The 22,594-nt window shown below is 39.5% G+C and overlaps 3 protein-coding genes across 5 annotated transcripts in view; 2 read left to right on the top strand and 1 right to left on the bottom strand.

Moving 5' to 3' along the window:
- LOC103514368 overlaps window positions 1-17,448 on the top strand; it is a 24,438-nt gene extending 6,990 nt beyond the window's left edge. The window contains exons 3-6 of the mRNA XM_026827365.1: window positions 4,333-4,623; window positions 5,036-5,336; window positions 16,854-16,861; window positions 17,336-17,448. Coding sequence (XP_026683166.1) covers window positions 4,333-4,623; window positions 5,036-5,237 — 493 coding nt within the window. The 3' untranslated portion in view covers window positions 5,238-5,336; window positions 16,854-16,861; window positions 17,336-17,448. The remainder of the gene's footprint in view (window positions 1-4,332; window positions 4,624-5,035; window positions 5,337-16,853; window positions 16,862-17,335) is intronic.
- LOC103514380 lies at window positions 6,970-11,069 on the top strand. 3 transcript variants are annotated; one of them, XM_026827367.1, is made up of 3 exons: window positions 6,970-7,157; window positions 9,800-9,942; window positions 10,720-11,069. In XM_026827367.1, the coding sequence occupies exons 2-3, from the start codon at window positions 9,873-9,875 to the stop codon at window positions 11,052-11,054; spliced, it is 405 nt and encodes a 134-aa protein (XP_026683168.1). In that variant the 5' UTR covers window positions 6,970-7,157; window positions 9,800-9,872; the 3' UTR covers window positions 11,055-11,069. The 3 variants fall into 3 exon arrangements, with proteins under 3 accessions (XP_026683168.1, XP_017301688.1, XP_026683167.1); XM_017446199.2 differs by lacking the exon at window positions 6,970-7,157 and adding an exon at window positions 7,673-7,934; XM_026827366.1 differs by lacking the exon at window positions 6,970-7,157 and adding an exon at window positions 7,673-8,044.
- A 2,704-nt stretch (window positions 17,449-20,152) lies between the features above and the next one.
- Window positions 20,153-22,370, bottom strand: LOC103514367. Its single transcript, XM_008479240.3, has 3 exons — window positions 22,229-22,370; window positions 20,608-21,735; window positions 20,153-20,369 (listed from the first exon to the last, which is right to left on the bottom strand). Exons 1-2 carry the CDS (start codon window positions 22,248-22,250, stop codon window positions 21,191-21,193), a joined length of 567 nt encoding a protein of 188 aa, XP_008477462.1. The 5' UTR covers window positions 22,251-22,370; the 3' UTR covers window positions 20,153-20,369; window positions 20,608-21,190.
- Window positions 22,371-22,594: the final 224 nt, after the last annotated feature.

The raw sequence follows: 22,594 nt of genomic DNA, 5'->3' as shown, positions 1-22,594 counted from the left end.
CATGCCCATCTCGTAGTATGTCCCTCATCAGATGGGCAATAAGGGATACAATACTTCCCATTTAGGTGCTGGGTCAACACGAGAAAGTCCCCCGTTGAAATATTTGCAATCGAAGCGTTTACCCCTTCATGTGAGTTTAATTACTTACAGAACTTACAATTAATTGTAAAGTTAAAGTAACTTCCCGAGATCAATAGACCTAGGTAAAAAAAAGTATTTACATAAAAAAATAATTACATAAAACCTAGATATTTACATGAAAGTAATTATTCATTCAGCTAGGAAAAAAGTAGTTATGTAAATCCAGTAAATCTATGTAAACCGTAAGGTTCGTAGGTCATGCATCACCTAATATTATGCACAGGCAGCCAACTTCTGTGGTCGAGTGGTTCAGAGCACTGACTCTTGACTTAGGTGTGTTGGGTTCGAATCCAGGTCGGGACGGAAAATTTCTGGACAAATTTTTCCGTTTCCGGGTAGGTACCTATGGACGGAAAAGAAATTAAGTATCTGCAGCCAGCTGAGCCAGCCTAGTTACATAGCTTGGAGGGTAGCGCGTCTGCCGTGTAAGCGGTACGTCAAGGGTTCGATTCCTGGGGAGAATTTCATCCTGAACAGATAGGTAATGTTTGTTCTCGGAACGGCTGGCTTTCCCCTATCCTGTCTTCCTTCTCTCTTCGATCTCGGGACGATAAGACCCTAGCAGTTACAGTTCCCTCTGTCAAACCTCTTCAAAAATAATGAGAATGAATTAAATGAAATAATGATTTGTGATCGCAGATCTATATTTCTTTCCCTTCGTTGGAAAAGTTCCCATTCTCACCGATTCTCGTAATCAGAAACCTTCCAATGACCGTCCTTGAATTCAAACCTGATTATTTGTTGATTATTATGACTGATAATGATTCGTTAGTGATTATTTGCATCGTAAATATTGAACCAATAAACATCACGGATACCTACATACTGGTATAATACTTTAGTTGATCTTGAAGATACCCATGGTTGATTTTCCGTTAACTGGTCATTTGTATCTTCGGTCAGGTTAATGATACTTCATTTATAAGGTCATATCAAGGCCGCGGGTTCGATCCCGCCCGGGGCGAACCCCCCAGAGTTCGTTCTCCGGAGAACGGCTGGCTTTCTCCTGTCCTGTCTTCTTTTATCTCTTCGAAGAAGGATAAGACAAAGAAGGGAGGATTAGACCGAAGAAGCGAGGAAAAGAAAGAAGAAAGAAAGAAAGGGGAGAAGAAAAAGAAGACCGTAAAGAAGAAGAAGAGAAGAACGGTATAACTAGCACCGACTGACCCTAGCTAGAAGGTCAGATGACAAGGACACCCAAGCATGTCATCTCTGTCAATTTGTGTTAGGTACCTGTAACATTCTATCATTGCAAATCGCGAAAATTATGTCGCGAATTATTAAATTATTAATCCGTCAATCTTTCATCAATCCACTTATCAAAACATCTTCAATATTTATATAGGCATGGCCATTCATGTCACTGCAACCATTTATTGTCTGCCTCGGCGTAGCTTAACAAAAGACGAAACCGGAAAATACGCTATAACCTTCACGGAGCGTGCAAGCATAAGTTGACAGTTACATAGCAATCGATGAGCGGTTTGGCCAGGCATATTAACAGTTCGAACAAACACTTACAGCTACGACACACACAAGACAAACTATTATGTTTTAGTCCGTCCCTTGCCTTTATTATTACAATAGGTAAATGAAAAAGTATAAGGGACGGACTGTGTGTATTCGCTTCGGGTGTCGCTCTGTCATTCTGTCTGGTTCCCATAGAAGGACTTATCCACCTGGTTCGACCATATTATCAAATTAAAGGTCTTTTTACCAGGATCACGCGAAAGATGGTGGTGCCAAATTTTTTTGTCCAGAGAACCATAAAGCCAAAATACTAAAAAATACTGATTTTTGGGGGGATTTTTTTCACTTGTTCTCATCCACCACAATGAGCTCTGTCTTGAAATTTGTCGCGGACCGACCTATGAACTCAAAGCGAGGAAATTTTAGATAACACTTCAGGATCGTTATTTTAAGTCGACCGTTTTAGCGTCATCCTATGTTAAGCTACGCCGAGCAAGGCCAATAAATGGCATGGGTGAACTTGAAACATTATATTTTGGGTATAAAGGTAGAAACGGGCTCTTATTTTTTTAATAACGCTATCTTTTCATTTTTATTTAGTCTTGATTTTAAATCATTACATAAAAGTAAAATAAAAATTTCAAATCAGAATAATAATAAACTGAATATTAAACAAATTAGGTAGTGTACATATGATGTACGGTACTGATTTTCTCTAATGAATCTTACGGGCTAAAAAATTCCTTGGATGTACGGCCCTTGCTTTTATATAAAATGTCCATCATTTTTTTTTTTTTCTTTTTTTAATTTCTTCTCAGTGATTGAAATAAGTAGAGGTACTATCCTACCTACTGCTCTCCTAAACCTAAAGAGAAAATGCGCCAACACTAATCCTACAAATATTTTGCGTTAAATTGTCTATCACCTTTTTTCATATATCTTCTATGTGTGACAGGCGAGACCGATGGCTTTCATAAATGACCACAGTCACACTACGTACAGTTATCTTTTATCTAATACAGTGATTCCTAACGGGTTGGCCCGCGGTCTAATTGCTGTTCCGTGAGAAAACCCCCCCCCCCCCCCTGACGTACACTAAAAAAAAAAAATCATTTGTATTTGTTCCAATCGCGCACTACGATTGATTCAAAGGAGCCTGACTCCCTTATCTACACTGCATTGGTTACTTATAATGTAAGGCGCCTTGCGCATTAAAATCAACTGTTGCTTCCTCTCGTTCAAGGCATATGCAACCCTTGACTGTAAGGCTGAAAGCGCGGTTGGAACTAATGCAAAGGATTTTTTTTCTTCTGCAGTGTAGTACCAAGTTGGGAACCCCTGACGTAGTACCAAATTACCAATTGGTACCGTTTACGGACTGTACGGTTATTACTATTACATTTAATAATTCCGTGAATCCAAGTCTCACCTTAAGTGTAACATGAAATGTGTATCTCAGAAATTTGCAACGGTGCAATGTTTAACATCGCAAGTTAGTGACATTAAAACTGACACACAAGATGAATTCTAGGACATTGTAGATTGTAGGTAATTTAGGTATAGGTAAGTGTGTCCTAGAGTCCTAGTATCAGACTCGACATTTAATGGGTATTGATGCTAGCCTAGTGAGCTTGGATGGTAGCGCGTCTACCTTATAAGCGCTAGGTCGCGGATTCGATTCTCGCCCGGGCCGAACTTTATCCCCAAACAGACTAGGTTTGTTCTCAGAAGCTCAGAACGGCTGGCTTTCTCCTATACTGTCCGCCCTCTCTGTTCGATTTCGGGACGATAAGACCTTCATAGTTAAAGTTCCCTCTCTTAAGACGTGACCTACTAATCGTAATCGGGCTTAAGTTCGTAGATTAGTATAAGTTTAAGTTTAACCCATCTTTTGGGGCAGCTGCCCCTGCACTTAAGCCTCAAAGTAGGCATTTTATGTATGATCGGTCTTAATGTTAGGGATCGAGTGGATTGGAACACATTACATTCCTTCAGGCACACTCCATTTGTCAAGGGTCTAGCTATAGGCATTACTGATGCAAATTTGTAATGAAACAATAAGTTGAAAATGTTAATCCTCCACCGGCCAACCTAGTTAGCTTAGTTGGTAGCGCGTCTGCCTTGTAAGCGCTAGGCCGCGGGTTCGATTCCCGCCCGGGGCGGATTTTATCCTGATGGGATAATGTTCGTTCTCGGAACGGCTGGCTTTCTCCTATCCTGTCTTCCTTCTCTCCTCGATTTCGGGACGATAAGACCATAGCAGTTAAAGTTCCCTCTGTCAAACCTCTTAAAAAAAAAAAAAAAAAAAAAAAAAAAAAAAAAATAATAATAATAATAATAATAATAATAATAATAATAATAATAATAATAATAATAATAATAATAATAATAATAATAATAATAATAATAATAATAATAATAATAATAATAATAATAATAATAATAATAATAATAATAATAATAATAATAATAATAATAATAATAATAATAATAATAATAATAATAATAATAATAATAATAATAATAATAATAATAATAATAATAATAATAATAATAATAATAATAATAATAATAATAATAATAATAATAATAATAATAATAATAATAATAATGATCCCCCTCCCCCGGCTTGAGTTTTTGCTCCGCCTCGATTTTACCTCATTGTATTGAACCTTTGAAAATAAACATAATAATAATCCTCCACTTTCTCCCCTGTTTCAGTTCCCGGTACAGTCATCCGCCCAGTCACTATTCCTACCGGAGCGTCCTGCCCGTCCACTCTTCCGGTACTCCCCACCCGGCCCATTTGGGGGCCCCCTCCGAGATTTCCACGGTCAAGTCGAAAATTTCCCGGAAGCCGGGAATGACAATCGAGACCATGTCCGCGCCCAATCCGTTCTGCCCAAATACGAAAGGGATTTGCTGTCTTATGCTGCTGCTTAATTTAGGACTCATTCTGGTCACCCTAGGATTTGTTATTGTGATACAGTTCTTTGAGCCTTTCATTATTTGGTGAGTTGTTTGTCTGGCTGGGGGACTTTAAACAGGGAGGATACCAGCCTGAATGTCCCTTGCTGAAAAAATAGCAAAGGTTGAGTGCGAAGGGCATCCACTCGTAAAATTTTAAGCCAAAACCTAATATTAGCCCAAAACAATCACCCTAGTTAGGGCTGATTGAGAGGCTGACGAAAAACGCCGACCCCATCTGTATTCTGTACATGGGAAAAGGCGAAGAAAAAGAAGAAGAAGAAGAAGAAGAAGAAGAAGAAGAAGAAGAAGAAGAGAAGCCTCCATGCTCGAGTGGGTATCGATACGAAAATTAATTGTAAATGAGGCACTTGGTAGGTAAAGCTGTGATACCCACAAAAATTGTGAAGAAGCTCTCGCTTTGTAAGAATTCAACCCCTTCTCCTTCTCTCCACAGGATCCTGGGCGTAATCTTCCTCATTTTCGGCTTCCTCACCCTCATGGGCAGCCTGATCTACTGCGTGTACGTGTGTAGGGATGCCCGCACGCCCAAACAGGTGGCCATGCAAGATCATTATTGGACGCACCACTGGACCAAGAGCTTTGGAGCGCGCCCGCCTTCTGATATACATTATAGACATGAAGAAGATAGGTACTAGGTGGCCTGACAATGACAACCTCCAAGGGCGGTTCACAACACCGGGGCAGACTCCAAAAATGGACCCCTCCTCACATTTTTTTACAAACAAGAATACCACGGAAGTCGCGCGACCCGGCAGCTAGGATCGGAACGTCACCTTTATGGCGCGACCAGGCAGCTCGGCAGCTAGGATCGGAACGCCACCTTTACCTATATCTATCATTCTAATAACCTAACCAACCTTTAAAGGTAACCTCTATGGTTTAATGGGTCCCGGGTTGAATATATCTTGTCTCTTTGGGGCAGCCACTCACTATCAGGGAGACCTGACTACAAGGACACCTGATCAGGTCTACCTGATAGATAGTGTGTGTGCTCATCAGGTAGACCTGACAGACGGACCTTTTCAACCGTACCTGTCAGGTCTACCTGATAGTGTGTGGGCTCATCACGTGTCAGGTGTACCTGTCAGGTCTACCTTACTGCCAGGGCCATTCGAAACCTAGAAGACTTTTCCCTCGCCAAACTGTTCTGCCTGTGCTTATTCTTTCGTGAATTTGATCCATCAATTACATCTTCACCAGATATCCAAAATAATAATAATAATAATAGTGCTTATTTATACTGCGAGCGCCTTGCACCACCGAGGCAGGACGTCTTCACTCTTCAGCAGATGGCACAAATACAAAATAAATATCTCAATTACTAGGTACCTAACTTCTTATTTATACTGCTCGCATAGGACTGAAAAGTCCCTTTACTCCAGCAGTAGGCTACTACTATTATTGTGGTCAAATACCTCGCATAGGACTGAAAAGTCCCTTTACTCCAGCAGTAGGCTACTACTATTATTGTGGTCAAATTCTCAAATTAGGATTGAGGATAAAATTCCATACCTCGGCTGGGATTGAACCCACGCCCTCCTGTTTACCAGGCGAGCGCCTTGACCACTAAATAGGACTGAAAAGTCCCTTTACTCCAGCAGTAGGCTACTACTATTATTGTGGTCAAATTCTCAAATTATATTGAGGATTCCATACCTCGGCTGGGATTGAACCCACGCCCTCCTGTTTACCAGGCGAGCGCCTTGACCACTACACCACCGAGGCAGGCATGGTACCGTATTGAAAGTTTTTGAAGTATGCATGTACCTACAGGTATTCACTATTCATTTGCTGATAGAATAGAAGCAAACGTAACGTTATAGCAAGAGCGAATATAAACGCATAAATACTCGTATGTATTTTGAAAGTTTACCAGGCGAGCGCCTTGACCACTACACCACCGAGGCAGGCATGGTACCGTATTGAAAGTTTTTGAAGTATGCATGTACCTACAGATATTCACTATTCATTTGCTGATAGAATAGACGCAAACGTAACGTTATAGCAAGAGCGAATATAAACGCATAAATACTCGTATGTATTTTGAAACATCGGATGCACTGCAAAGGGAAAAACAAAAAAAAAAAAAAAAAAAAAAAAAAAAAAAAAAAAAAAAAAAAAATGGAATATAAAATCAGTTCTTCTCATGAAATGTTAGCAAAGTCATTGTTAGGCTTGGTTGTTTATTAAGTTCCGATTTGCTATTACCTATAGCTAGTGACTAAGGCAAAGACGTAGAGATTTCAGTATTTGCCTGTCGCTGAAACCATGTATTGGCTTCAGTATCAGTGCTGTTACTTGCACAGTGAACAGTGTTGTTAACTAGAGAGTTTAATAATATAAAATGTTTAATAATAAAAAATAGATAGGTTCAATAAGGTAATAGTTAAGGTATATAACATTTAATAAAATTTTGTGTTGACGCACCAAAATAAATTGAAATAAAAAGGTAACAATAATAAAAAAGAAAGTAAAAAAGTATTGAATAAAAAATACCTAATAATAAAATAATGTTGAATAATCTTGTGTACGAGTGAATTTACAAATAGTTATAGGTACCTAAGTAGATAGATGTTATTTAATCAGTGTGGTTTTTTTCTCACCAAAATTTGTGCAATATAGGTAATTGAGTGTTTAAATAGATTGATCAATAAGTACCTACCCAAAATAGGTACTGTGTATAGGTATAGGTACCTACCTAAGTTATTCTAGTTCCAATACCTAATAAATAATTGAATAAATTTATGTTTAAAAGTGAATCTAAAAAAAAAAAAAAAATCAATTTAGGTACTCTTTAATTTCAGTCAGTTTTCGTACCCTTTTCATTAAATTAAATTTATAAACTTAATTTATTTATTCAAATTATTTTATTCTTAAGGTAGGTAGGTGTTCCATGTCACACCCACTGCACCCCATTGAATCGAACGCCAACCTTCGCATTGTGAGGCAACCTTACCATTGTGAGCCAACCTTACCATTGGGTGACTATTTATGGTAGTGTAGGAACCATGCAACTCTTAACCATGCCCAGCTATTGGGTTGGTCCGTTGGTCAACTTGGTTTAGCCAGTTAGCCAGTATAGTGGTTGGCGCGGAGGAATTCGCATGGGGAGGTTGGTGGTTCGAGTCCGAATCGAGGCTAGTAATTTAGCTGTAGTGTTGTAGTGGTAGGTGAGGTGGATTTCGGATCGGGAAGTTGGAGATTCGAGTTCAAATCAGGGTAGATAATTTAGCAAGATAATGTCAATACTAAATCAAGGGTGTAGTGGTTGTGGTTAGTGCGGTACGCGTGGACTTCGCATGAGGAAGTTGGTGGTTCGAGTCCAAATTACGGTAAATAATTCAGCCTATTGAGATGAACACAGCAATCTGTGGGTGGTGTTAGTTGTGGTTAGTGCGGTGGACTTCGGATCTGGAGGTTGGTGGTTCGAGTACAAATCAAGGTAAAATAAATGATAGTTGACTCTTGAGGGAAAGGTATAACCACGAGGTCTGACAATGCTAGGTTACTACCTGAGGCGTTCTCTACCACCTAACCCTTAGTGCTCCAAATTTGATTTGATTTGAATATATGACTTTATTTATTTTTTAAATTTACAATATACATTTTATCCATTCTCCTATCTATGCTTCCTTGTAAGGCAGATAGGTAGGTATAACCTTATTACCTTACCTTACCTACATACATACCAGTCAGCTCCCATGGCGTAGTGGTGACTGCGCTCGCCTTGCACGCGGGAGACCCGGGTTCGATTCCCGCCGGGGTCAAGAAATTTGTATCATGCAAATGATTGATTCCGTGACTGGCTGTTGCGGAGCCCACGCAGCCTCGTGAGGAAAATGAGTAGCTATGACATATATATGCGCATAGCGACCGGTGCCAGCATGGTAGGTAAACATTGGATTTTAGGATTATTGAGATATTGGGAAGATCCTACAATGCTGCGGTGAGCACCAAAGTTGTGACATAATAACACAAAGAAACTGCATTTACATTTACCTACATACATACCTACCTATCTACAATAAATTTTGTGTAGCAATCTTGCAATCACCCATGTGCCAATTTCAGATTTTGCCCGTGTGCCAACAATAAGACATAAGTTTGGATATCCATTTTTTATTCCGAGCCAAATTTGGTCGTACCTACTACGTAGTAACATATTGGCAATAATAGAAAAATATCGACACTGCCAAATTACGTGACGGTAATATCAATCAAGAGAACTCGTCGCTTCAATAGAAGCGACGAGTTTCTTTTTATGATGCCAAAAAATACCTACAGTCCGTTAGGGTACTTACCTATCTTAAGAAATAAGTAGTCTGCTGTAATTACTATAAGACATAGATAAGTAGATACCCAAAAAGTAGGTAATCCGACAGTATTGACTGCATACGTAATATTATCAACATATTTATTTCTGTTTTGTAAGCAAGGGGCTGTTTGTTAGCATCTCCACTAATATTTTTTAACTAAATTACTTTACGCGCACGTACGCCCTAACAATGTAAATTTTGACTTTTAGTTTAAATGATAGTTAAATAATAATAGTGCTTATTTATACTGCTCGCATAGGACTGAAAAGTCCCATTACTCCAGCAGTAGGCTACTACTATTATTGTGGTCGAATTCTCAAATTATATTGAGGATAAAATTCCATACCTCGGCTGGGATTGAACCCACGCCCTCCTGTTTACCAGGCGAGCGCCTTGACCACTACACCACCGAGGCAGGTACAAGACATAGATAAGTAGGTAGGTACCCAAAAAGTAATCCGACAGTATTGACTGCATACGTAAAATATTATCTACATATTTATTTCTGTTTTGTAAGCAAGGGGCTGTTTGTTAGCTTCTCCACTAAAATTTAAAGGAGTTGTAAAATACCTAAATAGTAAATATTCGTACCTAAATTACTTTACGCGCACGTACGCCCTAACAATGTGAATTTTGACTTTTAGTTTAAATGATAGTTATAATATTACAGTCCTTCTTTATATACTGCTCGCATAGGACTGAAAAGTCCCTTTACTCCAGCAGTAGGCTACTAATATTATTGTGGTCAAATTCTCAAATAAATGAGGATAAAACTTCATGCATCGGCTGGGATCGAACCCTCGCCCAGGCGAGCGTCTTGACCACTACACAACTGAGGCAGGTAATTGTTTGCCTAAACCAATAATTTTCCTGTTTTTCAGACGCGTATGATGGTGTGACTCGGGGAGCATTCGGTCCGTCACGTCAACCAGACCCGGGGCTCGGGGTGCACCCATGATGGTGCAGAAGATTCATAAGAACCACTATGTGGCGACCCCGCACACCCGCGGCTACTCCACTGATGGTAAGTTTGTTGGATACCTGGGTGTTCAAAGTCACTGTATAACTCGTAGATTCGTAGTAGCTTAACCCATCCTTCAGGGCTGTTCGCCCCTACACCTAAGCCTCGGAGTTGGCTTTTTGTGTTTGGAGATAAGCTGCTATCCCCGGGCCTTGATGGAACCTCTAAGCACCCTCACTGGTGTATTTCAATCTCCTCAGTTTCTCTAAAACTCACCTGCAGCAGCACTAGAAAGTCCGCACAATCAGGTTTATTTCAGAGAAAAGCTGTGAGTTCACTGTATAACTGCTAAGGGTTAACAGCCTCTTTTCGGTGTCAAACGCGCCTCCTCACAACTCAAAGTGTGATCAACTCTAACTCAAAGTTTGGTATTGGACCTTATAGGTAGGTACTGAAGTAAAAAGCCCACTCTGGGGCTTAGGTGAAAGGGCAACCAGCCCTAAAGGTTGGATTAAGCTTATACGAGTCAGCCCAGTTAGCTCGGTTCGGAGCTCGTCTGCCTTGTTAGATTCCCGCCCGGGGCGGATGTTATCCTGAAGGGATAATGTTCGTTCTCGGAATGGCTGGCCTTTCTCCTCTCCCGTCTTCCTTCTCTCTTCGATTTTAGGACGATAAGACCTTAGCAGTTACAGTTCCCTCTGACTATCAAACCTCATAAAAAAAAAAACTTGTTCTAAGCTGACAGTCTAAATAAAGCACTACTTATACTTATACTTATTTATACTAAAACCAACCACTACATACTTTTACTTATACTAAAGACGATCTTTCTCCTTTCAGGCGAGGAAAGTCAAAGGACCGCCTCCGAAATCATGATGATACACGAGCGGCACGGGGGCGGCAGTCGACCGCACACCCCCAGCCGCCGAAAAGACAAACGCCGCCATCGGTCGCGAAGCGAAGAGCGTCTGAGTCCCCATCTCCATGGCAACAGGGACCACCACCTTAGCAACCACGGTCTCCATGGCAACAGGGACCATCTGCATAGCAACAGGTCACATGACCACCTTAGCAACCACGGTCTCCATGGCAACCAAGGCTACGAGAACGACGGTAGCGACATCTATGTGACCAGCGCGGCGTATAGTCCGCGACCACCGTCGGAAATGAGGTAGGAAAACCGGTTGTTCAAGTCGTTTTTACTTTTTATATCCCCATTAGTCCCCACAATATATGTAGGTAGGTACAAAGTATATCTAGTACACTTACTACAGCTAAGGAAAGTAATGTTTTCAAAGCCATTTTTTATTTAGAAAACCATTTCTCACATTATTTTCGAAACCCCTTTTTCGAAAGCAGGGTTTGTTCTGTCTTCTGTCGAATAAAGGGCCTTTATTGTAACCCAAGGATCTTATTTGGCTCCTTTCTCCTATTCTTTTATTTTTAATTTTTGCTCTTTCCTCTTAAAGCTCTACGACCGCCTTCAGAACCTCCCAGAGGACAACATTTTCCTCCTTATCTCTTCTTTTATCAAGCTTTTTCCTCTCGTTATTTATCTTCTTCATCAAGCTTTCTCTTGCCTCCTTTGACGTGCTTTCTCCTAGCTCGTCTCTGCTTCTGTCAGGTCATTCGTTACCAATGATCCTCAGTGAGTTTCAAGTCACGCTACGTCAACTGTGGCGAAGTCAGGATGGTTAATTATCTGCAGATGAATAAATGAATTGGAAGTAGTGGTGTGGCCTCACTGAAAGCCGGGGAAACATCGGTTTCCTTCCTCTCCTTTCTCACCCTGCTCCTAATTCTTTTTTTTTTTTTTTAGTAAGGTAGTGATGACTCTCTTCAATGCTGTTGCCAGTGGAGGATTTTGTGGGGGGAGCTATGCTAATCAATAGAGAAAGAATTAATGAAATAATTTGTTCTTAAGAGAGAGAGAGAGAGAGAGAGAGATTTGATAGAGGAAACCGTAACTCCTAAGGTCTTATCGTCCCGAAAGCGAAGAGAGAATGACAGGATAGGAGAAAGGCAGCCGTTCCGAGAACGAACCTTATCTACTGTTTAGGATAAAATCCGAACCGGGTCGCAATCTAATTCTTAGGCCCCATTCACTATCAGGTAGACCTGACAGGTACACATGATCAGATGAATAAATGAATTGGAAGTAGTGGTGTGGCCTCACTGAAAGCCGGGGAAACATCGGTTTCCTTCCTCTCCTTTCTCACCCTGCTACTACACCTCTTTAAACGAGAAAAATGACCTAGTCCCTTGGGTTCTCGTTTATCCAGGTTCGACTGCTAATTCTTTTTTTTTTTTTTTAGAGGTTTGACAGAGGGAACTGTAACTGCTATGGTCTTATTGTCCCGAAATCGAAGAGAGAAGAAAGACAGGATAGGAGAAAGCCAGCCGTTCCGAGAAGCTACTAATTCTAAGTATTCATTACCTTGATGGCCTCGTGATATCAAGTATTCATTATTCAACCTAAAATTTATGGGCCACATTTATGAACAAAATACTGGCTGACTGGCACTCATGCTGCACTGACCACTGAAGCAATTTTGTTTTTTTGTATTATTGATGTGAAATCGGCCGTCGCCTATGTATTAATAACTTCCTCTTTTGAAAATCTCACAATTAGGAACGTACGTTTTTGGACTATAGGTACCTATCGACTTTTCCGATAGGTAGGTACATTGTAACTCATGACACGCCACTAGTCGGGCTAATTATACGCCGATGAACAGAACGAACCTTATCTACTGTTTAGGATAAAATCCGAACCGGGTCGCAACCTAATTCTTAGGCCCCACTCACTATCAGGTAGACCTGACAGGTACACATGATCAGGTCCGGCTATCACGTCTACCTGATGCCTGATGAGCACACTCACTATCAGGTAGACCTAAGAGGCGGACCTGATCATGTGTACCTGTCAGGTCTACCTGATGCCTGATGAGCACACTCACTATCAGGTAGACCTGAGAGGCGGACCTGATTGTGAGTGTGCCTGCCCTTACAAGGCAGAAGCGCTACCCTCCAAGCTAACTGGGCCTAAGAGTTTTCTTTACTCAAAAACTAGGTAGGTGACCAAATTTAAGCCCAGATTGCGGTCTCAGCAATTAAAGTAGCTATACTCAAATAAATTGTCCTCACGAGGCGGGGTGCACCCCAAATTCCCCTCCGCCACTGCACAGGGAAGCATTGGGTTTCGCCCATGCGGCCGATGAACTGGAAGATTGGGGAAAAGCGAAGATGAAGGGAAGATAAATGGAAGATGCAGCCGGGTGTTGACACTGATGATGGTTCGACTCGGGCAAGTAGAAAATAACCGGGCCAGAATCAGAAATGTATACCAACTTACAGACACAGACGTGCATACATATACAATATGTCGGATTTCTCTCCTTTTAAAAGGGGGTAGAAGGTTTAAAGAGTTCTTTTCGTGGACATCTCCTTTACAAGAACGATATATGTATAACTGAAAAAAAAACTAATAAACTAAAAATATTTTTAAGAGGGTACCAAAAAAGATCGTTTTGCCCCAAGGCTGGGGCAAAATGGTCCTATCCCATATACACGCAAAACACCTTGGGACAGAATGGAACCCTGGGCACCATTCTCCCATCAGTGTATAGGGTACCATTCTGCCCCAGACGGTATAAAACCATTTTGCCCCAAAGCGTCAGGTATTGCATCAAGCACTCAAGAAATTGCATCGAGCACTCGTGAAATCGAAAAAAACTTCGCATTCTTCGAAAACAAAAGATAAAAGAATTAACCACAGATCAAAACAAAGATAACACTTGCAGGAATAGTTCCTAGTCCATCCAAGAGAGCTCAGCACTTCCTAGCTCCTAAAAAGGGCGGTTGATCGTTTTGCCCCGTGTCCGCAAATGTGACCAACTTTAGATTTGGAATCTCCAGTGATTTACCACTAATTCTAGAAGTTCACCTCGGATAGGTCCTCTATTATAATAGGTACAACTGCAACTCAATTACATATGTACGTCCACTAAATTCTAATAAAAAATAAATAAATGCAGTTTATTTGTTTTATTATATCACAACTTTGGTGCTCACTGCAGCATTGTAGGATTTTTCCCAATAGGTATCTCAATAATCCTAACATCCAATATTTACCTACCATGCTGGCACCGGTCGCTATGCGCATTTATATGTCATAGCTACTCATTTTCCTCACGAGGCTGAGTGGGCCCCGCAACATCCAGTCACGGAATCAATCATTTGCATGTGATACTGATACAAATTTCTTGACCCCGCCGGGAATCGAACCCCGGTCTCCCGTGTGCAAGGCGAGCGCAGTGACCACTAAGCCATGGGAGCTGACACTAAATTCTAATAGGGCTGATGCTAAATTCACCTCTAATAGGTCATAGGTTCACTAAATATACCATGACCCCTCGGACCTCTACTCAAGACGATCAATCACGCTCCTACCGCTCTCCGGTCACGCTAGGGCGATTACCATAGGAACCTCATGTTATGCAATCTTAAGACGACTACCGGTCATTTAATTCTTCAGCATGAATGCTTCGAGGTATAGATCCACCAGAGAAACTCTCTGGTACAAAGACACGTGTTTACATAAACAGTATAAAATAGAATATAGATAGATGGGGGATAGGGATAGTAAACGAAAGAAAAAAAATCCATTGCCGATCTTTGAAAAACGAATTCCCCTCCTTTCTGACGCCTACGCGCGGGGCGAAATTTGTCCCGAAGGGATAAGGTTCGTTCTCGGAGCGGCTGGCTTTCTTCTATCCTGTCTTCCTTCTCTCTTCGATTTCGGGACGATAAAACCTTGACAGTTACAGTTCCCTCTATTAAATCTCTTGGGGAAAAAACACGCCTCGCTTAGCCTAACCCTTTATATAACCAGATAACTACAACCTGAAGCCAATGAAGAGTTATCTTGTCCCGCGTACATTCCAAATCTGCTCCACACCACAACAGTTGGTACAATGGGACAGCATTAAGCAAAAACGAACCATCCATAAGGGGAATTTCCTTATGGATTTTGTTTACATATGTATGTATACTTTACCCATGAAATATATAAGACCTTGTTTAGACTGCGGGAGTAAAGGGACTTTTCAGTCTCATTTTGGCAGGATAAACAAGGTATATTCTATTCTATTTTCTGCTCAATGCTGTAGAATTCAACGAGTACAAGTAGAAAGGAGGAATTAATTGAAAATGAGTTTGAATAACACAATAATTAAGTCAAGATCAAATCAAAGTTATGACACTCATGGCATTCAATTTCAAGCTTGAAAAAGACAACTTTTCAAACTCATTGCATAGTTAGGTAAATTGGTTCTTAGAAAGCGACATAAATTTCTGATACTATTATTGTGGTCAAATTCTCAAATTATTTTGAGGATAAAATTCCATACCTCGGCTGGGATTGAACCCACGCCCTCCTGTTTACCCAGGCGAGCGTTTTGACCACTACACCACCGAGGTATTTACCTACATAAAAGTACCTATGTAGTTATAGGTACCTCGACTGGATCAGGTACATCTCCCCATAACTTCTGATGAAGTGTTTCGCACAATCGTAGCAATTAAACAACTGCTTCATTAGACGCATGTGGTCTGTGTCGCAGCATGCCCATCTCGTAGTATGTCCCTCATCAAATGGGCGATAAGAGACACAATACTTCCCATTTAGGTGCTGGGTCAACACGACAACACCAGAAAGTCCCCCGTTGAAATATTTGCAATCGAAGCGTTTACCCCTTCATGTGAGTTTAATTACTTACAGTCTTACAGAACTTACAATTAATTGTAAAGTAACTTCCCGAGATCAATAGACCTAGGTAAAAAGTATTTACATAAAAAAATAATTACATAAAACCTAGATATTAAGTAATTATTCATTCGGCTAGGAAAAAAGTAGTTATGTAAATCCAGTAAATCTATGTAAACCGTAAGGTTCGTAGGTCATGCATCACCTAATATTATGCACAGGCAGCCAACTTCTGTGGTCGAGTGGTTCAGAGCACTGACTCTTGACTTAGGTGTGTTGGGTTCGAATCCAGGTCGGGACGGAAAATTTCTGGACAAATTTTTCCGTTTCCGGGTAGGTACCTATGGACGGAAAAGAAATTAAGTATCTGCAGCCAGCTGAGCCAGCCTAGTTACATAGCTTGGAGGGTAGCGCGTCTGCCGTGTAAGCGGTACGTCAAGGGTTCGATTCCTGGGGAGAATTTCATCCTGAACAGATAGGTAATGTTTGTTCTCGGAACGGCTGGCTTTCCCCTATCCTGTCTTCCTTCTCTCTTCGATCTCGGGACGATAAGACCCTAGCAGTTACAGTTCCCTCTGTCAAACCTCTTCAAAAATAATGAGAATGAATTAAATGAAATAATGATTTGTGGTCGCAGATCTATATTTCTTTCCCTTCATCGGAAAAGTTCCCATTCTCACTGATTCTCGTAATCAGAAACCTTCCAATGACCGTCCTTGAATTCAAACCTGATTATTTGTTGATTATTATGACTGATAATGATTCGTTAGTGATTATTTGCATCGTAAATATTGAACCAATAAACATCACGGATACTGGTACCTACATACATACTGGTATAATAATACTTAGTTGATCTTGAAGATACCATGTTGATTTTCCTGTTAATGGTATTTTATGTTCGTCAGTTAATGATACTTATTTATTAAGGTCATATCAAGCGGGTTCGATTCCCGCCCGGGGCGAACACAAGGTTCGTTCTCGGAACGGCTGGCTTTCTCCTGTCCTGTCTTCTTTATCTCTTCGAAGAAGGATAAGACAAAGAAGGAGGATTAGACGAAGAAGGAGGAAAAGAAGAAGAAGAAGAAAGGAGGAGAAGAAAAAGAAGACGAAGAAGAAGAAGAAGAAGAAGAGTATAACTAGACCGATGACCTAGCTAGAAGGTCAGATGACAGGACACCCAAGCATGTCATTCTGTCAATTTGTGTTAGGTACCTGTAACATTCTATCATTGCAAATCCGAAAAATATGTCGCGAATTATTAAATTATTATCCGTCAATCTTTCATCATCCTACAAAACATCTTCAAATTATTAAATAAGGCATGGCCATTCATGTCACTCAACCATTTAGTGGTCTTGCTCGGCGTAGCTTAACAAAAACGAACCGGAAAATAGCCTATAACCTTCACGGGAGTGCAAGCAATAAGTTGACAGTTACATAGCAATCGGATGAGCGGTTTGGCCAGGCATATTAAAGTTCGAACAAACACTTACACACACACAAACAAATATTTATTTTTAGTCCGTCCTTCCTTTATTATTACAATAGTAATAAAAAGGTATAAGGGACGGACTGTTGTATTCGCTTCGGTGTCCTATTCACATGCTTACTTGTTAATCAACGAGCTATTTTTTGACGAGTGCGCACCCAAAGGTCATTGGACTTCCCAGTTGAAGTGGACTATACTCGTTTTTATTTTCGTTATTAGGGGGAAAACTGCTGCATGGTTCTGGGTCAGTTATGGGGTCCAGAGCCGGGACAAATATACGAGATTCGATACCTCCTTTTGGGGCTCACACCTAACAAGGTCTTTTTACCAGGATCACGAAAATGGTGGTGCAAATTTTGTCCAGAGAACCATAAAGCCAAAAAACTAAAAAAAACTGATTTTTGGGGGATTTTTTTCACATTTTCTCACACAAATGAGCTCTGATCTTGAAATTTGTCGCGACGACCTATGAACTCAAAGCGAGAAAGTTTTAGATAACACTTCAGTCGTTATTTTAAGACCGGTTTTAGCGTCACCTATGTTAAGCTACGCCGAGCAAGGCCAATAAATGGATGGGTGACTTGAACATTATATTTTGGGAATAAAGGGAGAACGGGCTCTAGTCTTGATTTTAAATCATTACATAAAAGTAAAATAAAAAATCAAATCAAGAATAATAATAAACTGAATATTAAACAAATTAGGTAGGTACATATGATGTAGGTACTGATTTTCTCTAATGACTATAATTTTGGGATATACTGCCTTCTTCCTTGTCTGTGCTCCTTGTATCTTCGTTGTTTTTTTTCGTAGACTGTTTTTGATGCGTTTTTTGAATTCTACGCATAAAAATACGTGGGTATAGATATATAACTCAAAATGTCAAATTTTGGACTTACTGCCCTCTTTTTTAGCAGGGCAGTGCTCCTCCTAAACCTAAAGAGAAAATGCGCCAACACTAATCCTACAAATATTTTGCGTTAAATTGTCTATCACCTTTTCATTATCTTCTATGTGTGACAGCGAGACCGATGGCTTCATAATGACCACAGTCACACTACGTACAGTTATCAAATGCCTTGAGACTATGCTTAGCACGAACTTAAGAGCCAGCATTTTGTTCATAAATATGGGTGTAAGTCTCAGAGTGGGCTTTTTATGTATGAATTGTTTAAGTAAAGGGCATAAATAATACACATTATTCAATTAGGTAGGTAGATCATACTCGTAAAATTTAATTGTTTCTATAACTCCTGTACATATTAATTAAAATTGAGATTGTATAGAACGAAAATGTAGACTTACACTGATACTAAGAGGTTTGACAGAGGGAACTGTAAATGCTAGGGTCTCATCATCCCGAAAGCGAAGAAGGCCAGGATAAAACCAGCCGTTTCGAGAACAAACCCTATTTAGTATAAATTCCGCCTCGGGCGGGAATCAACGTCGCGACCTAGCGCTTAAAAGTCAGACGCTACCTTTCAAGCTAACTATTCTGGACAGTTACAAGAAATTTTACAGGCCTTTTTTTTCCTCTCTCCCCCTCTCTTATAATTTAATGACAATTGTTTCTTACTGTACATAGAATTATACATAATAAAAACTAGATATTTTTTTAATGACAATAATGATCTTCAGACTATTTTATTTAATGTTTATTTAATTAAAATATTAAAGAAGAATGCAAAAACTAGTTCAAAATGATTTTAGATTCAACAAAAAAAGTAGATTTTTTTTTTTTTAGTAATAGTAATAAATTTCGGGGTGCACTCAGTCTCATGATAAGTTTCTTATCCCAATTATCAGTGTGGCATAAAGTCTGAATCTCAACTCTCCATAACAAAAATTCTCCAGTACTCCAGTAGATTGAAACACAAGCAGTGACCAGTGTTATTATAGGGTTAGGTTAAATGCAAGAAGGAGTTTTCAAAATTAGAGCAGTGATTAGTGTTATTATAGGGGTTAAATACATAAAGGAGCTTTTCTTTTCCACGGACGTGATTTCTGCATAATTACCAAATATATAAGTAGGTGAAAGTTGAGATATCAGTGGTGCGAGCGATTTCGATGAGAGTGAGAGGTTCAAGGAAGAAGTTGAGATTGATTGAGTGTGAAGACGGAGCAGGAATGGTACAGTTGGATAATTGAATAAATAAATAAATAAAAAGTACTGATCTGTTTCATAATAGTTTTCAGACTCATTGAATGACAATAGTTAACCTGTAACACATTGGAAGAATTGAACTCCTTTATCAATTGTCGACAAACAAATGAACTGTCTTATCGTCCCGAAATCGAAGAGAGAAGGAAGACAGGATAGGAGAAAGAGAAAGCCAGCCGTTCCGAGAACGAACATTATCCCATCGGGATAAAATCCGCCCCAGGCGGGATTCGAACCCGCGGCCTAGCGCTTACAAGGCAGACGCACTACCAACTAAGCTAACTAGGCTGGCGTTGATATGATTGGATTTGAGGTTGTGGCTATGTACCCGGTTGAGCTTGCTAGGACTATGGCAAAAATGGATAGAATCAATGCAAGCTAAGCCTAACCCGGTACATAACCACAACCTGCTGCTTCAGTACAGCTTGAGAGCCAGTATTTTGTTAATAAAGATACTTCTTAAAAATCTAATAATAAAAAAAAAAAAAATCAGATCAATAAACACAAATAAGAACGGGTATACGCCGCGCCGTAGATGTGTTAATATTGATATAGGTAAAAATAATAATAACAACTAAAAAGAGATTTTCTCAAGTAAAAAAAGAAGAAAAAAGAGCAAAATGTATGAGTGATATAAAACTAAAATCACAGGATTACCACTCAGAATTAAAATGAATTGTATATGTAGTTCTGATGAATGCAGAATGCACCTTTACAGAGTTAGTCAACCTCAATCAATCAATCAATCCATAATCGTTCCATCATGGGACGGGTCGATGTACGAAGCCTCTCCACCAATTTCGATCATTGTATCTCTGCTCCCTCTCAATGTCGTTCCAATTTCCTTGTTTTCTTTGAATATCAGCTCTGATGACATCACTATATCGGTATCTCGGTCTTCCTCTTGGTCTCATACCTTCCATTCTCATCTCATACATTTTCTTTGGTAGTCTCTCACTGTTTAATCAACCTATGTATGTATTATTACATAATATTTGTACTTTACACTCTCTATTGGGTGTACAATTTGAATTTGCACTCTTGACAGGGTGTCTTATTTGTTAAGTGACCTTCTGTAGTACATTTGCAAAATTGCAGTGGTGTAGTGGTTGGCACAGTAGACTTTGAGGTACGAGTCAATTCATGAAATGCTAACATCAATGAACCAGCATTGATTGGCGACTTGATGCTCAATGGAGTTTGGGAACCTGCGAGGCAAGCGTTCTTCGATGTCCGCAGATGCTAACATCAATGAACCAGCATTGATTGGCGACTTGATGCTCAATGGAGACTAATTTGTTAAGTGACCTTCTGTAGTACATTTGCAAAATTGCAGTGGTGTAGTGGTTGGCACAGTAGACTTTGAGGTACGAGTCAATGCATGAAATTTATTAGGGTGTTTTAAGTGGGGAGGTTCACACAATTGAAATAACTTCCTTTTCACACAATAACCTACTTGTGTGATGAAAGTTTTCAGATCTTACTTCTTGTTTAAAATTGTATTTTTGTTCAGCCTCAGTACTTAAGTTAAGTGGTGAACATCTGCCTGCATACATCCCTAACTAAAAATATGCCAAGGCAATGAATTTACAAACTCCAAGTATAAGTTGGAGTTCAAATTCTCTACACTCAAGTCTCAAAGATAAAATAAAACAAATAACAAAAATGAAAAGAAAAAAAATTGAGGAAAATGGCAGTTTCAAATAATACAAGAACCAAAAGTATACCAATAATAGCAAGACAAAAACATGCACGAATTGGAAACTATTGCAGAAAAAAACTGACTGAGCAAAATTATCTAGATTTTCAAAATTTAGAAACCAATTTACATCACATTTTTTACACTCAGTCGAGAAAATTTACACATGTCATTGACAGGCCATGCTAATATTTATATTCCCAAATGATTCAATTTTTTTTGCAAGTCTTCAAATGTAATTTTATTCCGCAACCGTTTGATGGTCTTTTGCAGATTCATTTTCTTTACCTTGGTCTTCCTATTTTTGAGTTTCATTTTTGTGATATTACCATTCAAGACAAGAGATCTTTTACACTTGGTTTTACTAAAGATTCGAATACCATTTTCCAGTGGTTCTTCAAAGATTGTTTCTAAATTGGAATGTCTTGATTTGATTTTACTTATTGAGCTACTTAAAACTATGTTAACCCCTGAGGAGCTGGGGGTATCACTAGACTTGTTTCTTTTACTAGTTATTTGAACACTATTACTTTGACTTGCACAGTTTCTTCTTGGTCGTAAGGAGCATCTTCTTTTTACAGGCTGATCTTGGTCCATGTTATCAACAGTTTCAGTTGCCTCATTATCTCTTTCAATTTCAGCAGTGTTGTTAATTTCTTCGGTAATTGTTTGAATTCTAATACTTGCCCTTCTTCTTGGAGCCTTCTGTTCAGGTTTGCTGTGTGTCATACTGGCATCTGAAACAAATAAAAGGATTAGTGCTAGGGCAGAGAAAAAAAAATTCTACCATATGAACTAGTAATGACAATGACTTAAAACTAGTAATGACAATGACTTAAAATAGGATGACTGCTGAATCAATTATTGAGTAGCTCATGAGCCGCTTTTATTAACTTGAACTTTCATTTAACTGGCCTTTAAGTGATTTATTGTTGATTGTTGGTATCCAATTGGTATTGGGTATTGGTACCAATACCAATCCAAAGTGTCACACTTACCGTGAACCTGTAAGAGCCCTTTTAAGGAAACCCTTTGTTTTCTATAACCCCTAGAGCCCTAGATGGTTTGTCCAATTTTGATGAAATTTGGCTAATAATTTCAGCACCTATAGGACAATTACCAATTTTATATTTTGTGGTCAAATTTAACCTTTGAGGGCTCCATACAGGCCCCTTTTTGAGTGAGTTCTGCTGTTCAATAAACCACTAGTAGCTATGGTTTCATAATTACCTGATGAAGATTCCACTTCCATTCCAAAATTCCAATAGGAGAGGATATGTGAATAATGGAGAACAAGACCAAAGAAAGGAACAATCAATTAAATATTAAAATTAAAGAAATGAAATTAATGAAAATCAAAAATTCAAAATTTAACAACCACAACCACTTTTTGGGGAAAAAATGAAAAATTCAATTTTCTTAGCTCGTTCGTGTGAACGAATCTTCCAGGTTCCTTCTAAAAACGTGAAGAGAGCGCTCGCGTAGGCCACGAACCGTGCGGTATTTCCAGGATTGTACGGTATTTCCCCCTTTGGTGTACGGTAAATACAGGCTTCACCGTCTGGCAAACTGGCAACGTTGCAAACAAACGAAAAT

The sequence above is a fragment of the Diaphorina citri genome, unplaced genomic scaffold (genome assembly GCF_000475195.1).
Source record: "Diaphorina citri unplaced genomic scaffold, Diaci psyllid genome assembly version 1.1 scaffold1128, whole genome shotgun sequence".
NCBI classification, from domain to species: domain Eukaryota; kingdom Metazoa; phylum Arthropoda; class Insecta; order Hemiptera; family Psyllidae; genus Diaphorina; species Diaphorina citri.
The sequence above is the reverse complement of the archived record's forward strand: the minus strand, read 5'-3'. Positions and strand labels throughout refer to the sequence as shown.

Bases quoted from the DNA above. Each gene is read 5' to 3' on its own strand.
- LOC103514380 (XM_026827367.1), top strand. From the start codon at position 9,873: ATGATGGTGCAGAAGATTCATAAGAACCACTATGTGGCGACCCCGCAC. The intron at 9,943-10,719 runs GTAAGTTTGTTG...TTCTCCTTTCAG, and splicing joins CCGCGGCTACTCCACTGATG to GCGAGGAAAGTCAAAGGACC.
- LOC103514367 (XM_008479240.3), bottom strand. From the start codon at position 22,250: ATGGAAGTGGAATCTTCATCAG. The intron at 21,736-22,228 runs GTAATTATGAAA...TATTTGTTTCAG, and splicing joins GGAAGTGGAATCTTCATCAG to ATGCCAGTATGACACACAGC.